Genomic DNA, 16,176 nt, shown 5'->3' on the forward strand with positions numbered 1-16,176 from the left:
ACAAATTACCTTCTATTTTTCTTTGTTTCTAATAAGCTGTTAAGGACAGTGTTTCCTGCTTTATTACCGCCACAAACTGTCTGAGCTGAGGTTTTTCTTCCCTGCTGTACAACTGCGAATTTATTTCCTTTGTCGTTTGCTTGGCAAAACTAAAAAGTTATTTGCACATGAAAGGTGATTTTTGTAGTTTGTAGGAATCGATTTGCTGTGAGTGCATTTTCAATTTCATTTTTGCTGGAGATGCATAGATAATGTCTTTGGTATTGTTCGGGGGTGGTTCAGAATCTTTCGTGGCCTTATCAACCCGAGTCCTAAAAACGCCAAAGGGGCTGTGAAGGTAGCGTGAGTGTTGCACAATTGCTTGTGCATGGAGTCCAATGGACGCTCCTAATACAGCCCGGTTGGATTTGCCGACCCCGAAGATGTATATGGCAATATGACTGACGGTGCGTGGAGAGCATCAGTTGAGACAGATTCGGCCACATTTGGCCTGCAGCCAAAGCATGCACGGAAGGGTGCTCACTCGGCATTGCAGCTGCGCAAGCAGCATGCAGCGTATTTCGCGAATGAAGGAAAAGCGCCCTGGCAACGGAAATTATTGAAAATTGTCGAACCTAATTGCGAGGAACTGCAAGAATAGTGCCTCAATATTGTGGAACTATTTTACTGGAAAAAGATGTCAGGCGTCAGAAGAAGTATTGTAATAAATGTTTCGTTAATTCCTTTTTTCACCATATGCCGAAATTCCTTTTACAAAATACACTGACAACTCGCCGTTCTTCTCCGCTGACAGCTTTATTCATTGTCCATATAACGAGCTGCAACTAGGAGAAGTTCAATCTCGAACTGGCATCGCAGGCGCTGTGGGCACTATCTGTGTTTGTCCCCTACAAAAAGCCCGAAGAGTTCTCAAGTTTCGGCTCGTTTTGAGGCCAATTCTTCCAAGATTCCCATTTCTTTTTCGAAAGCCTTATCTTGGCCCCTTTTCTTTTTTGTGGACTAGATGATGCGCTGCTGGCTGGTGATGGCGCTGGTATAGGGCTGGAACATTCGCTCCCATCCTCCTCTGTAGGGATGGTAGAAAAGTCGGAAGCACCCAGATTGGCTTCAATGCCAATGATACTAGGCCTTTCAGACTGCAGACAACCGGTGCTCGTTTCGTTGAATGGGTCCACGTCTTGGATATCTAGGAGGTTCCCGCTCCATTCTGCATGGATAATAAACATTTCAAAAGCACACTATATTGCAACATTTGTGTAAAACTACCATGACTTGTGGCCCGGAAATTTTGCAACTTGCCATAAGCTGATTGTTATGAATAAAATAAAACATGCAGAGAAATGAACCGCAAGCTATTGCCAACATTAGGACGCTACTATAAGGAGGATTAATTTAACTTTACACAGTACACTTGAGAAGTACACCTTACGCACATATGACTGTGTTTGATGTGCTCGATTTGAAAGAGATGCTCACTCAGGGTATTACAGTGTGTCTAAGAGAAACGGCAACTCATTATAATGGAGCCGCTGCATGCTGACGACAGCGTCCCCGCCGGCGCCACTTTTCGTAGTAGTCACTTTACGTTCCTTCATGAAAGTGTCTCGTAGTGATTTCCAACGCTTTATCACTTGCACCACTGTAAAGTAGTAAAAAAGCGTTAGTCTTAGCAATTACACATATGCGCTCGCAGGAAGGTAATGGCAACTACTGAAATGTGCTGCATAAATTTATTTTTGGTAGAAAAGAAGAAAACAAGCTCCAGATGCCTGCATTAGTCCACGCTAGCTTTTTACTGCTGGTATTTCCTTACAGACATATTCATGCAAATCAGATACCAAGAAATAAAGCAGCTTGCAATGAGCAAACTTGTTCTCTCGCAAATCTACGAAGAACGCGCGGCGGCACGCTCTCTGCCAGCGAGATAAGTACGAAAACGGCGCATAAACATGCCGGGTTCACACGCTTGTCGAGGCGCATGTACATAGAACAAGCAGGGCAATAAGGCAACCAGACCACGTGCGCACAAATTTGGTACATACCGTCTACGTTGAGGGCATCTGCTATAGCTCGCCAAGCCTGATCACGTTTGATGTTCTTGCAGTTGCGGTCGCGTACGTCCCACAAGACGCAACGCTTCTCCGCTTCATAGGGCATGGTTGAAGGTTGCTTTGTCCATTTTGGGTGAACACGATGCTCGAACGCAATCACGGTAGCACGTGTTTTCTTCGACGCGTGCACCAGTTCTGCCGGGAAAAAAAGATTTCCGCCAAAGAGGTCCCACCAAGATGCACGGAGAGCAGGGCCATCTGCTGGCAAAACCAAAACCAATATTCCACGTGACTTACCTAAATTCCAATTGGAGGACGCGCCGTGCAAGGCGTTTTTTCTTTCTCTCCTCTGGGCAGCAGCACGTGGTGGTGCGATTTCGTGATGGATCATGCTGGGCACGCGTCAGAATGTCGCGCGCATCCCACTATCCGCGCGTCAATCGAGCCTGAAACCGCGCCATGCGGTTCTGGCTTAAGGGTTGAACGCGATAGTATTCAAAGATCCCTGACTGCTTCTCACACTTCACTGCAACTGCAGCTTATGCAACGGTAATGTTTACCGGAAAACGCTGGTCGCGAACGCTATGCGCGAGGGCGGGCTTTCTGGTAAAAATACTGCCTCTTGCGTGGGCCGCGATGACCCACGCAAGAGGCTGACTGGCAAGGATGGCCTCCGAGATACTCACGCGCCGGCGCGCGCAAACGGCGGACGCCATGGCCGGTCTATGAATGCTGGCAACGCTGGAAAATGGGTTTCTTTAAGTTTTCGCGTAACAGAATTATGTTTTCTCGTATAGCCAAATTGCAATACGACGCTATCATGTTTGCAGGTTGTCTGTAAGTCGTACTTTACCATTTTTCTACGTATTTTAGCTTGAGAAATGCCATTAATTCAGTAGCTTCCTTGCGCCACATGGAGGGCCTCGGTATGGCTAGTTCAAAAATCTTTTCGCCGAAACGACGTCTGATATCGCATTTTCTGCGACACGGGGCCTGTCGTGTTAAAACAGCGCGTCTTCGGCATTTCGCTGACACACGATCGCGTTCAGGTCAACATCCCTCCAGGCTGTCCGTACCTTCCGTTTCGGCAGCCGCCTATGCTACCCTGCGGGCGCTGCCCGCTAGGGTGCAATGTATGCGAACTTTGGCAATGCCAAAGGCGGATTTCCAAAGTCGTCTCGCGCCAAGAACACACGGCTCACGTAGCCAGTAGCGTAGCCTGTAATTCTTTCGGGGGGACGCGCACTTCACCTGGCACGAGGCAGGAGAGGAGCGTGAGGCGGCGCAAGACAGGCACATCTTGTTGCACAGAAAGTTTTTACGGGTCTGCCACTACGCTTGTTTCACATAGCTGAGGAAGGAACCACTGCTCTAAGAGTATGAGCGAAATATGCTGCTAACGTCCCGCTAAACAGCCAAGAGCCGCGGCGACTCACTTGATCTTGTCCTTATTGGAGTGTGAACCCTTGGCATGCTTCTTGTCGTGCTTCTTGTGCGACTTCTCTCTGTGGGTGGCGTCGGCCGAGTGGGAAGAGGTTGGGTTGCTAGTCACGTGGCTGGTGACGTTCGCGTCTGGGGCGCTCATGGTCAACAGCTGGAAGGCGTAGATATAAATATATGGGAAATAGTAGCTGGAAGACCCATCGAGTGATGCTTCTACTGCTTCTTCTTTTACTATTATGGCACGTGTCCTGTCTGCAACAAACCCGAGCACACCGTTTCATTTTGTAGGTGTCCGCGCTTTCTTCTTGTTCCCTAATGAAATGGTGCAACCCACTCGTGGGGATCGGCTACGAATCAGAATCAGGCACTGAAGAAACTGTTATTATATTTTTGAATAAACTTGAGTGAAATGAAATAAGTATCTCGCAAATGGGATTTAAAGCGTCTACTGTTACAGATATGAATATTCAACAACCTAAGTATTACATAAAAGTTCAGTGCCTTTCCACTCTTTGAAGAAGGATGACCAGCGAAGCTCTGCATGCGTGCCCCTTGATGGCGTACTGCACCTTCGCCGCGGGTCGGCCCGGCAGCGCACTGTCCTCGGGATCGGCTCACGTATGGGTATTGTTTAACGCCTGCTTCACTTCCGCCGCTGGTCGGCCCGGTATTGTACTATCTTCGGGATTTTTAACAGCGGGGCTGTTTTAAGTCGAGCCTTCGCCTTCTAGCGTCCGGTGTCGTGCAGGGGGGGAGAAGGCGGGTATCGAAGCACCGGCGCTCGCCCTTTCGCCCCGCGGATTCCGCTCGGCGCGATCTCGCCCGAGAGCGGCAGCGGCTACGTAGCGCAAATCCCGAGCTTTGAGAGCGAGAAGCGCAAGCAAAGCGCCAGCGGAGGAAGGCCACTACCGTGAGGATCGTGAACAGGAAGCACAAGATATGCGCCAGCAGAGACAAGCTAACCCCCAACTTCGACAAAAGAATAAATTAAATTATGGGGTTTTACGTGCCAAAACCACTTTCTGATTATGAGGCACGCCCCCAACTTCGACAGTAGGAGGCCGAGCAGATTTGTCGACGCAGATTCCTCCCATAGAGAGTACCGATGGACGGTTCAAGTGAGAATTCTTCTACCGTGAGTGCGGCCACAGCTGCAAGGTATGTGATAGACTGTGGTTTAATTACAACCTCACGCAACTGAAGAGTGTGCGCAATCCGGAATCGAAGCTCGAATCTAGCGAAACGACGACAACCAGACAAAAGACTTTTATGAAAATCGCGCTCAACGCGAGTTCAAACTTCAAAAGGCGTCCACCAGCTTCGCTATTTTGCCAGCTTTCACTGCTTGGAACTGGCTATAGTTTTGTCTACATGCGGACACGATAGTGGGGAAGTAGTCCTAACAGCTTCGCTGTAGAATATTTTTATTAGTATAATAAGTCCTACGATGAATGCTAGCATGCAATTCATTTTATCTAACGCAGAAAGTTGCAGAGGGCTTCACAAACGCTCCTATGGCTGTAACCTAGTACGGTAGCCCCACAGGCAAGAATTGCAGAGACAATCAAATTCAAGCCAAGCTCTTGGAAGGGTTCTTCTAAAATCTTTTCCGTTGAATAATGAAATGGTGGCATGTCAAAAAGAAGTGTTGCAGAGATTCACTCTTATTGCATAAAGGCCACAAAGGCGATATAGCCAGACCATCTCCAATTAAGCTGTTCGGTGTACATTACAATCAAATATTTGACCCTTTCAACACTAATTTTTTTAACGCGCATAATATTTTTTTTTACCTGCCGTGGTTGCTTAGTGGCTATGATGCTGGACTGCCAAGCACGAGGTCGCGGGATCAAATCACGGCCACAGCGGCTGCATTTCGATGGGAGCGAAATGCGGAAGCACCCATGCACTTAGATTTAGGTGCACTTTAAAGAACCCCAGGTGGTTCAAGTTTCCGGAGTCTCCCACTATGGCGTGCCTCATAATCAGCAGTGTGCAGCGGTGGCGTAGAGGTAGAACACCCGCCTCGCGTGCAAGAGGTCCGTGGTTCGAATCCCGGTGCCGGCAATTTTCCAGCGGATTACAAAAAAAAATCCGCGTGTTGATAAAATTGTACAAACAGGCCTGGAGTGTGGCCTGATCCCGGTGACCAGAACCGGTAACGCACTCCCTCACCAGAGCAGGATTGACCACCCTGGTGCAGTACTTGGCCACAACCTCCTATGAACACAACAATCAAACCCCGGCCCTCAGTCCCCAGCAGCTGCGAAGCAACTGACCACGGCGGCGGTCAGACCTGCGACGCAGCAGAGGGTGCTAAGAATCACTGGCTCCGGACAGGCCGCCATTGGAATATGAACCTGGCAACGTTTAACGCTAGAACGTTATCTAGTGAGGCGAGTCTAGCAGTGCTATTGGAGGAATTAGAGGGCAGTAAATGGGATATAATAGGCCTCAGTGAAGTTAGGAGGCCAAAAGAAGCATATACAGTGCTAAATAGCGGGCACGTCCTGTGCTACCGGGGCTTAGCGGAGAGAAGAGAACTAGGAGTCGGATTCCTGGTTAATAAGCATATAGCTGGTAACATACAGGAATTCTATAGCATTAACGAGAGAGTGGCAGGTCTTGTTGTGAAACTTAATAAGAGGTACAAAATGAAGATTGTACAGGCCTACGCCCCTACATCCAGTCATGATGACCAGGAAGTCGAAAGCTTCTATGAAGACGTGGAATCGGCGATGGGCAGAGTGAAAACTAAATACACTATACTAATGGGCGACTTTAATGCCAAGGTAGGCAAGAAGCAGCCTGGAGACAAGGCAGTGGGTGAATATGGCATAGGCACTAGGAATAGCAGGGGAGAGTTATTAGTAGAGTTTGCGGAACAGAATAATATGAGGATAATGAATACCTTCTTCCGCAAGCGGGATAGCTGAAAGTGGACGTGGAGGAGCCCGAACGGCGAGACTAGAAATGAAATAGACTTCATACTCTGCGCTAACCCTGGCATCATACAAGATGTGGACGTGCTCGGCAAGGTGCGCTGCAGTGACCACAGGATGGTAAGAACTCGAATTAGCCTACACCTGAGGAGGGAACGGAAGAAACTGGTACATAAGAAGCCGATCAATGAGTTAGCGGTAAGAGGGAAAATAGAGGAATTCCAGATCAAGCTACAGAACAGGTATTCAGCTTTAACTCAGGAAGAGGACCTTAGTGTTAAAGCAATAAACGACAATCTTGTGGGCATCATTAAGCAGTGTGCAATGGAAGTCGGTGGTAACTCCGTTAGGCAGGACACCAACAAACTATCGCAGGAGACGAAAGATCTGATCAAGAAACGCGAACGTATGAAAGCATCTAACCCTACAGCTAGAATAGAACTTGCACGACTTTCGAAGCTAATCAACAAGCGTAAGACAGCTGACATAAGGAAGTATAATATGGATAGAATTGAACATGCTCTCAGGAACGGAGGAAGCCTAAAAACAGTGAAGAATAAACTAGGAATTGGCAAGAATCAGATGTATGCGTTAAGAGACAAAGCCGGCAATATCATTACTAATATGGATGAGATAGTTCAAGTGGCTGAGGAGTTCTATAGAGATTTATACAGTACCAGTGGCATCCACGACGATAATGGAAGAGAAAATAGTCTAGAGGAATTCTAAATCCCGAAGGTAACGCCGGAAGAAGTAAAGAAAGCCTTAGGAGATATGCAAAGGGGGAAGGCAGCTGGGGAGGATCAGGTAACAGCAGATTTGTTGAAGGATGGTGGTCAGATTGTTCTAGAGAAACTGGCCACCCTGTATACGCAATGCCTCATGACCTCGAGCGTACCGGAATCTTGGAAGAACGCTAACATAATCCTAATCCATAAGAAAGGGGACACCAAAGACTTGAAAAATTATAGACCGATCAGCGTACTGTCCGTTGCCTACAAAGTATTTACTAAGGTAATTGCAAATAGAATCAGGAACACCTTAGATTTCTGTCAACCAAAGGACCAGGCAGGATTCCGTAAAGGCTACTCAATAATAGACCATATTCACACTATCAATCAAGTGATAGAGAAATGTGCAGAATATAACCAACCCTTATATATAGCTTTCATTGATTACGAGAAAGCGTTTGATTCAGTCGAAACCTCAGCAGTCATGGAGGCATTACGGAATCAGGGTGTAGATGAGCCATATGTAAAAATACTGGAAGATATCTATAGCGGCTCCACAGCCACCGTAGTCCTCCATAAAGCAAGCAACAAAATCCCAATAAAGAAAGGCGTCAGGCAGGGAGATACAATATCTCCAATGCTATTCACAGCGTGTTTACAGGAGGTATTCAGAGACCTGGATTGGGAAGAATTGGGGATAAAAGTTAATGGAGAATACCTTAGTAACTTGCGATTCGCTGATGATATTGCCTTGCTTAGTAACTCAGGGGACCAATTGCAATGCATGCTCACTGACCTGGAGAGGCAAAGCAGAAGAGTGGGTCGAAAAATTAATCTGCAGAAAATTAAAGTAATGCTGAACAGTCTCGGGAGAGAACAGCAATTTACAATAGGCAGCGAGGCACTGGAAGTCGTAAGGGAATACATCTACTTAGGGCAGGTAGTGACGGTGGATCCGGATCATGAGACGGAAATAATCAGAAGAATAAGAATGGGCTGGGGTGCGTTTGGCAGGCTTTCCCAAATCATGAACAGCAGGTTGCCATTATCCCTCAAGAGAAAAGTATATATTAGCTGTGTCTTACCAGTACTCACCTACGGGGCAGAAACCTGGAGGCTTACTAAAAGGGTTCTACTCAAATTGAGGACGACACAACGAGCTATGGAAAGAAGAATGATAGGTGTAACGTTAAGGGATAAGAAAAGAGCAGATTGGGTGAGGGAACAAACGCGAGTTAATGACATCTTAGTTGAAATCAAGAAAAAGAAATGGGCATGGGCAGGACATGTAATGAGGAGGGAAGATAACCGATGGTCATTAAGGGTTACGGACTGGATCCCAAGGGAAGGGAAGCGTAGCAGGGGGCGGCAGAAAGTTAGGTGGGCGGATGAGATTAAGAAGTTTGCAGGGACGGCATGGCCACAATTAGTACATGACCGGGGTTGTTGGAGAAGTATGGGAGAGGCCTTTGCCCTGCAGTGGGCGTAACCAGGCTGATGATGATGATGATGATGATAATCTGAAAGTGGTTGTGGCACCGTAACACCCCATATTATAATTTAATCTTTTCTTCGTCGTTTTGTATTGATATACTACCGCCTAAAACTTATTCGAATTACCCCATCAGTACAACATATGGCGTCATGTCCTATGTAAACCCCCGGGGCTTAGTGGTTGTAAAGAGCGATGTGAAGTATTTCGAAATAGCGTATTATTCTCAACTCTATCACACATTTATATGTAGGAAAGCTTGCATTATGACAATCGGATAGTGGTGCTCGTGCGTGAGAAGTCTTAAAAAACATCTTTGAGCTCGTTATACATGGCTTATCGTTGCGCTTGAATAGCTCCATTTACTTGATAGTGACTTTGTCGTTTGTACTTTCGTTATATATGGCCAGTCCTTCGTATACAATGCAGCAAAAGTGCTCCCCAAGCCTGTAAAAGCAAGTTGTATATCGTAATATCCATCATCATCGTCTTCTACTTCCAACACGCAAACTTCCTTCATCATTGCACTTGCATGGCCTCCATCTACTTGATAGTCACTTTGCCTGATGCAGTTTCGTCATGGATGGCTAGTTCTTTGTCTGCTGTGTTACCCAAGTCTGCAAACACCAACTTTATATCCTTCTTTAGAGCGTGATCATTTTCTACCTCCAATACGCAATCTTCCTATAGAACAGCAAACGTGGTTAGGTCTTTGAAAAACAGATTTTTTCGCAAAAGAAATCCCCTTGCCACTGAGTACAGCACATGAGGCTGTTTTATCGCATCTGCAATAATAAAACAAGAAATGGGAAGCTGCCACAAGCAACAGCGCCCTCACTCTCCATTCAACACATGTAGGGCCCTTGACAACCACTGAGCCCTGGTGTCCCATGTTTAGGACACATAGATAATGGCGTGCTGTTGGCTATGCGCAAATGAGAGACAAAACTTCCTGATATAAATACACCCCGAAGCATATCAGAAACAGCAAATAACATTATAATCGCTACTGAGACAGTAGGTATTGAGAAAAATATCAAAAGGCGTGAATACTTCTGCAGTCGTCTTTCTTCCTTTACGCCATTTTGTTTTCACCACTAGGGCTTTCCGGGGAAGACAAGGACAAACAAACTCGCCTGTGCTGCGGAGGTGTATGTAGAATCCTTTTTTGAGTTTGCTAACCATTTGCGTCGCTATTTAGAACAATTTCTCTTTGTGTCCTCTTTATAGGACACTAGGGCCGGGACGGTTGTGTGAAATTACCTGTGTGATACATTCTTGTGGATAAAGCACCGAAATTTGCACAGGAACGCTTTGAGGGAAAACTAGGACGCCGACATCTTCTGGTATTAAGAGAACTGCATATATATATATATATATATATTTCCCACAATCACCTACTTCAAGAACTTGCATCTATCGGAATCCCAAATAGCTTGCTTACCTGGCTTGAACACTTCTTAAAAGGATGCACACAGTTTACCTCTGCAAATAACCATAATTCATCTCTTAGCAGCGTAACATCGGGTGTGCCACAGGGCGCTGGTTTATCGCCTCTACTTTTCCTCATCTACATCAATGACTTGCCTGCTAACATTAAGAACAAATTACGTCTTTTCGCGGATGACTGTGTCCTATATTCCCCAATCAAAGGCTCGATTGAAATCGCCGCTCTACAACAGGATCTCGATTCCATCGCAGTATGGTGCGAGAAATGGTACATGCCGCTTAACCTTACTAAATGCAAAGCTCTGTCATTCACCCGCAACCACAGCTTAACCAGTCACACCTACACAATAAATTCAGCTCCTATCAATCATGCCCCGTCTTACAAATATCTCGGCGTTCACATGACATCGACACTATCATGGGCAACTCACATTGACACCATCTGTTCTAATGCTTCACGCACCCTTGGATACTTAAAACGCAACCTAAAAGCCGCATCACCAGAAATAAAAAGGCTAGCATATCTAACATTCGTACGTCCGCAGTTAGAATATGCGTCATCTATCTGGCACCCTTCCCAATCATATCTAACCTATGACATAGAAGCAATACAAAATCGCGCTGCTCGGTTTATAACTTCCAATTACTCTCGTGATACCAGCATAACCGCACTAAAACGTTCACTTGAACTACCATCACTTGCTTCCCGCCGGATCACCTCTCGTCTCTGCTTGCTTCACACCTTTTATTACCATCCGCACTCCAGGCATTCCCTGCTAAATCCACCCTTACGTACATCCTCTCGCTTAAGCCACAGTCGTCCCATAGCAAACATTAACACCCGATCATCTGCCATGAACACTTCATTCTTTCCCGACGCTATAACCCTTTGGAACCATCTTCCAGAAGATATCGTGACATGCACTGACCGTAAAACGTTCCGAGAAATGTTAAATAACCGCACTGCTTAATTGCCGATTCCACCAACCCTTACTCTAACACGATGTTCCCTTCTTTTTCACAATTGTTCCTGAGTTGTATTTGTTTATTGTTGTTCTTTACTGTTCTGTACATTTCTTCTAACATTGTTACAAGGATTAAAGCCCTCCCTTATGTAATGCCTCCGGGCCTTTAAGGTGAAAATAAATGAAATGAAATGAAATATATATATATATATATATATATATATTCAAGCATCGCGTTCAAGCATCCATGGGGTTACCAGATGATGTTATGTGCTTGTGTAAAAAGAAAAGTAGTGAGTATGCTGACAGAAGTAACACGTGGACAACAGCGACGCCGATAGCATGAAAGAGAATGCAAGCTGACAGCTTTTACTCTGCCGAAAAAGCGCTTCAACCTGTTTTGTCACTCAGTGCGGTACCTGTTCAGCCCACTCCTACAGCAACTTTCCGCCGAGAGGCCGCCTTAGTACTACTTATTTAAAGATTAGAAGAGCCGATGGAAAACGTGCTCTATCGTCAAGTGCAAGATCTGCGGCAGGGACTTGAATGTATGAAATGCGACAATAGAGAATCATATAGGTTAAGAGTGGACACTCCTGCAAGGCCCGGCGGCGGAGCTACTCAACTGCCGCTAGCGCCTCGAAGTGGCTGATAAGACCGCTAATTTTCCCTTCGATGATTTCTGACGTGTGGTTTAGCTCTGTTTAGGTTACGGTTTCGATTGCAATGCTTTCAATTCTGGCTTACATAAGGTTGTTAAAATGTTCAGCTACGTCGTCTATAGTGGAGCCCAAGAGCTTCAATATTTCATTTTCAGGCATACCGTGCGTACAGGCGTAATAAACTCGCGGATCGCAACCTTCTTACTGGAAAAACTGCGATGCTTCTCGATGAACCTTGTGGGCAAGCGCGACTCTCACGCGTCCCCTGATACGTTGTTTTCCCTCATAGCTACCGTCTCCTGTAATCCGGCTTCGCCGCGTGGCCTGGAGCCCGCGGCGGTCGATGTGGTTGAAGCGCAGTACGAGACATGGCGCGAATGTTGCGCTGATAACGCCGCCTCACGGCGGGGTTACTTGGACGTGGAGAGGAGAAGGCGGTTCCTCTGTGGTTCGGTATCGGCAAGCTGCACGGACGTACCGCGAGTGCGCCGATCCATGCTTCTGCGAGACCGTCTCGTGAGGCCTCGTTCGAACGCGCCACCGTTCGCGTGACCTTACGCGCGAACGACCAGGCGTTGGGATCCAGCATGGGGCGAACATATTCGCTCGTTATCCGGTCGCGGTAAGTCGGACTTATTAGATTTGTCGCGCGCCCATCGGCATGTATTGTGGATAGCAACTCGGCTAGCAGGCATTGATCTATGCAATAAATGTAATAGATGTAAATGCAATAGGTGCAATAAATGCCCTTGTGATTGTTTGCAATACTGTGTTGTCGTTCCTTTGTCCCAAGAGCACGAATGAGAATCCCGCAACCTAAGCTAGGCAGATTTAGCTCACGGAGATGGGAAAAATATTGCGATCAGTGCTGTTTTTGTTGCAGTATTTTGCCAGTTTTTGAGCCGCTTTTCTCAGTTGCATACTATAGGAAGCCAGTGGTTCAATACAAAAAGTTCATTTTTCTTGTTCGCGTTAGGGCTTGCACAGAAGAAATGCGGGATGACACACTTGATAAAGACACAGGCATAGACAGACACAGACGAAAACAAGAATGTTTTAGCCATGACAAACAAGGCGTCAAGTAAAACAGGCACTTGCGAAGCGGCCCAGGAGCATGCATCGTGTATATACAGGGAAGTATAGACAGCCTTCACAAAACTATCCCAAATGCGCATTAAACTGCTCGAGCCCCACTAAGTAAAACGTTTCTTTCATAATACGGTTGAGCCACAGATAACAAATTATGTCCTTTAAACTGAAGGTATTTCGAGGGACTTACGCGTTGTAAGCAATGCACATGGTCTTCTGGAGAAGACAGGTGCAAAACAAACTGGTGGCTACACGGAAAACGGGCGTCGCGGCTCGTATTCTATGCTACACGCGCAAATAAAATAATAATAATAATATTTGGGGTTTTATGTGCCAAAACCACTTTCTGATTATGAGGCACGCCGTAGTGGAGGACTCCGGAAATTTTGACCACCTGGGGTTCTTTAACGTGCACCTAAATCTAAGCACACGGGTGTTTTCGCATTTCGCCCCCATCGAAATGCGGCCGCCGTGGCCGGGATTCGATCCCGCGACCTCGTGCTCAGCAGCCCAACACCATAGCCACTGAGCAACCACGGCGGGTGCTACACGCGCAAAATACGCTGACCCAGCATAATAGACGACTTGATAACAACGTTCTCCCCGCAAGGACCACCAAAATTATTTCTGCAGCCAAAGCGAACAACTCACCGCCAAAGCAAAGCGACGTGAACGCAACCCGGTTGATGTATGATGAGTCGTCTACCTTTGAGGTGAACTGGTAGCGCACGTCGCCACGCCTCCTGGCGGGTTGTCAGACCCTTACTTGCTCAGCCGCGAAACGGCTGGAGTGGCCGCGCTTTACGTAGGTATGTTGATCCATGATTAGATTGTGTGCGAGTTTCATGCCTCCCAGTTGCGCAAGAAGCGTCCGCGTTTACGACCGTTCGTCACGCACACCTTTCCGCAAGGCTAGCACAGCAAGCCATATACTGGCAGCGTTGAACAGTAACTTGGCCTTACCGCCACCACTGACAAATGATATAAAAGAATGTCGAACTTCGATAAGCATGCAGATCAGCGCTACCTCTTCCCCACGCAAGAGCGACTGACACACTCGAGCTACTTTCCGCAGCAACGAACTCTAACCTGGAAGTATACAGGCGGGCGCCGAGAGTTTTCCTTCTGCGCCGTGAATCAAGCAGAGGGCTATCGCACGCTCGGCCAATTGCGATGGCAATTATAGCAACACCACAACCGAACTTTCGCCGTCGCTATGTTAGTGATGTTCCGTATAAACTAAAATTGCGATAAGATTCTATCGCGCCCCTCGGCGCCGTATGGTGTCTCGAAGCGTGAGCGTTTGAGCCCAAAAGGATGATGGATTAACGGGCGCCGTCTTCCCGTTAGCCCAGCGTGGCTCAAGAAAAGGAGATGGGCGCGGGGTGGCGAGAACAAGGTGAGCGGGCTAGCCAAGCCGCTGGTGCGCGTGGCGTGGCTTAGCGCGGTCGCACGTGTCCTATTCCTGGATGTAATCTGCGGCCGGTAGAAAGGCTGCGTGAGCCGATAATGTCTTGCGGCTCCATGTGCCGCTGTGTTCTCGAGCGCGTAGTGTCGGAGGTCACGTAATTTCATGTTTCAAACTGGAGAGCTCTAATTGCACTAGGGACGAGACACCGAAGTAGGAGAATACAAGACGAACGCAGACTAACAGCTGGTTTATTCAAACAACACAATGCTGCCTCTTCGAACAATGCGCATGTGCAAGTACAATCATAACCACGTGACCATAGAACACTCCCTCGCCAAGCCCCTGTCCACACACACACACAAAAAAAAATCAAGCTCTTTATTGAAAGGATACACTGATGGTTCTATGACGCACCCACCTGGGCCATTTCTTGCTACCAAAGAAGCTTCCAATATTTTACGTGCCCTCTTATCTTTTGCCTGCCCTAACACGTTCGTTCTATCAAAAATCGGCTTGCATTTCTTCACACAGGAAAAACAGAGACTGAAACATACATGAAACTTTCATGTGTGTTTCAGTTGGCATTCGTCGTGTCTTCTGCTTCTGTGTCTCGTCCGTAGCGCACTTCAAGTTCCCGAATTATGTTTACCAACTAGCCTCCCAACGCACTCTCATTGAGTTCAAGTTTCGAAGACGCGTTACAGCTAGAGGCAGCACGACGCGTTCGCTTGCCGCTGCTGCATCTCTCCTTCACAGTGGCTTTCTCATAGTGAGTATCCGCAGTCATCCAGTCAGATCATAGGCGTATCTACCAGGGGGGGGCGAGCAAGGGGGGCAATTGCCCCCCACTGTCAAAAGCCCTTGCCCCTACACCCCAGTTTTGAAAACGGGCGTTTTCGGTTGCACGCTGGAAAGCCCAACAAACATAGAATTGAAGCTAGATATTCTTTCATATAGGAGGTGCAAAGACTTGAAAGCAACAAAATCCCAATAAAGAAAGGCGTCAGGCAGGGAGATACGATCTCTCCAATGCTATTCACAGCGTGTTTACAGGAAGTATTCAGAGACCTGGATTGGGAAGAATTGGGGATAAGAGTTAATGGAGAATACCTTAGTAACTTGCGATTCGCTAATGATATTGCCTTGCTTAGTAACTCAGGGAACCAATTGCAATGCATGCTGACTGACCTGGAGAGGCAAAGCCGAAGGGTTGGTCTAAAAATTAATCTGCAGAAAACTAAAGTAATGTTTAACAGTCTGGGTAGAGAACAGCAGTTTACGATAGGTAGTGAGGCACTGGAAGTGGTAAGGGAATACATCTACTTAGGACAGATAGTGACTGCGGATCCGGATCATGAGACTGAAATAATCAGAAGAATAAGAATGGGCTGGGGTGCGTTTCGCAGGCATTCTCAGATCATGAACAGCAGGTCGCCATTATGCCTCAAGAGAAAAGTGTATAGCAGCTGTGTCTTACCAGTACTCACGTACGGGGCAGAAATCTGGAGGCTTACGAAAAGAATTCAGCTTAAATTGAGGACGACGCAACGAGCTATGGAAAGAAGAATCATAGGTGTAACGTTAAGGGATAAGAAAAGAGCAGATCGGGTGAGGGAGCAAACACGAGTGAATGACATCTTAGTTGAAATCAAGAAAAAGAAATGGGGGGGGGGGCATGGGCAGGTCATGCAATGAGGAGGAAAGATAACCGATGGTCATTATGTGTTACGAACTGGATTCTAAGGGAAGGGAAGCGTAGCAGGGGACGGCAGAAAGTTAGGTGGGTTGGTGAGATTAAGAAGTTTGCAGGGCCAACATGGCCACAATTAGTATATGACCAGGGTAGATGGAGAAGTATTGGAGGGGCCTTTGCCCTGCAGTGGCGTAACCAGGCTGATGATGCTGATGATGATGGTGATGATGATGATTCTTGCATAATTC

The 16,176-nt window shown here is 47.0% G+C and overlaps 1 protein-coding gene across 1 annotated transcript in view; it reads right to left on the reverse strand.

Annotated features, from left to right (window-relative positions):
* Window positions 1-3,636, reverse strand: part of LOC142558312 (liver carboxylesterase 1-like) — a 150,517-nt gene extending 146,881 nt beyond the window's left edge. Inside the window, exon 1 of the mRNA XM_075670461.1 lies at window positions 3,488-3,636. Within this exon, the coding sequence (XP_075526576.1) occupies window positions 3,488-3,636 (149 nt within the window). The remainder of the gene's footprint in view (window positions 1-3,487) is intronic.
* Between the last annotated feature and the right edge of the window lie 12,540 nt (window positions 3,637-16,176).

This window comes from Dermacentor variabilis, chromosome 9, assembly GCF_050947875.1.
Source record: "Dermacentor variabilis isolate Ectoservices chromosome 9, ASM5094787v1, whole genome shotgun sequence".
Lineage (NCBI taxonomy): Eukaryota > Metazoa > Arthropoda > Arachnida > Ixodida > Ixodidae > Dermacentor > Dermacentor variabilis.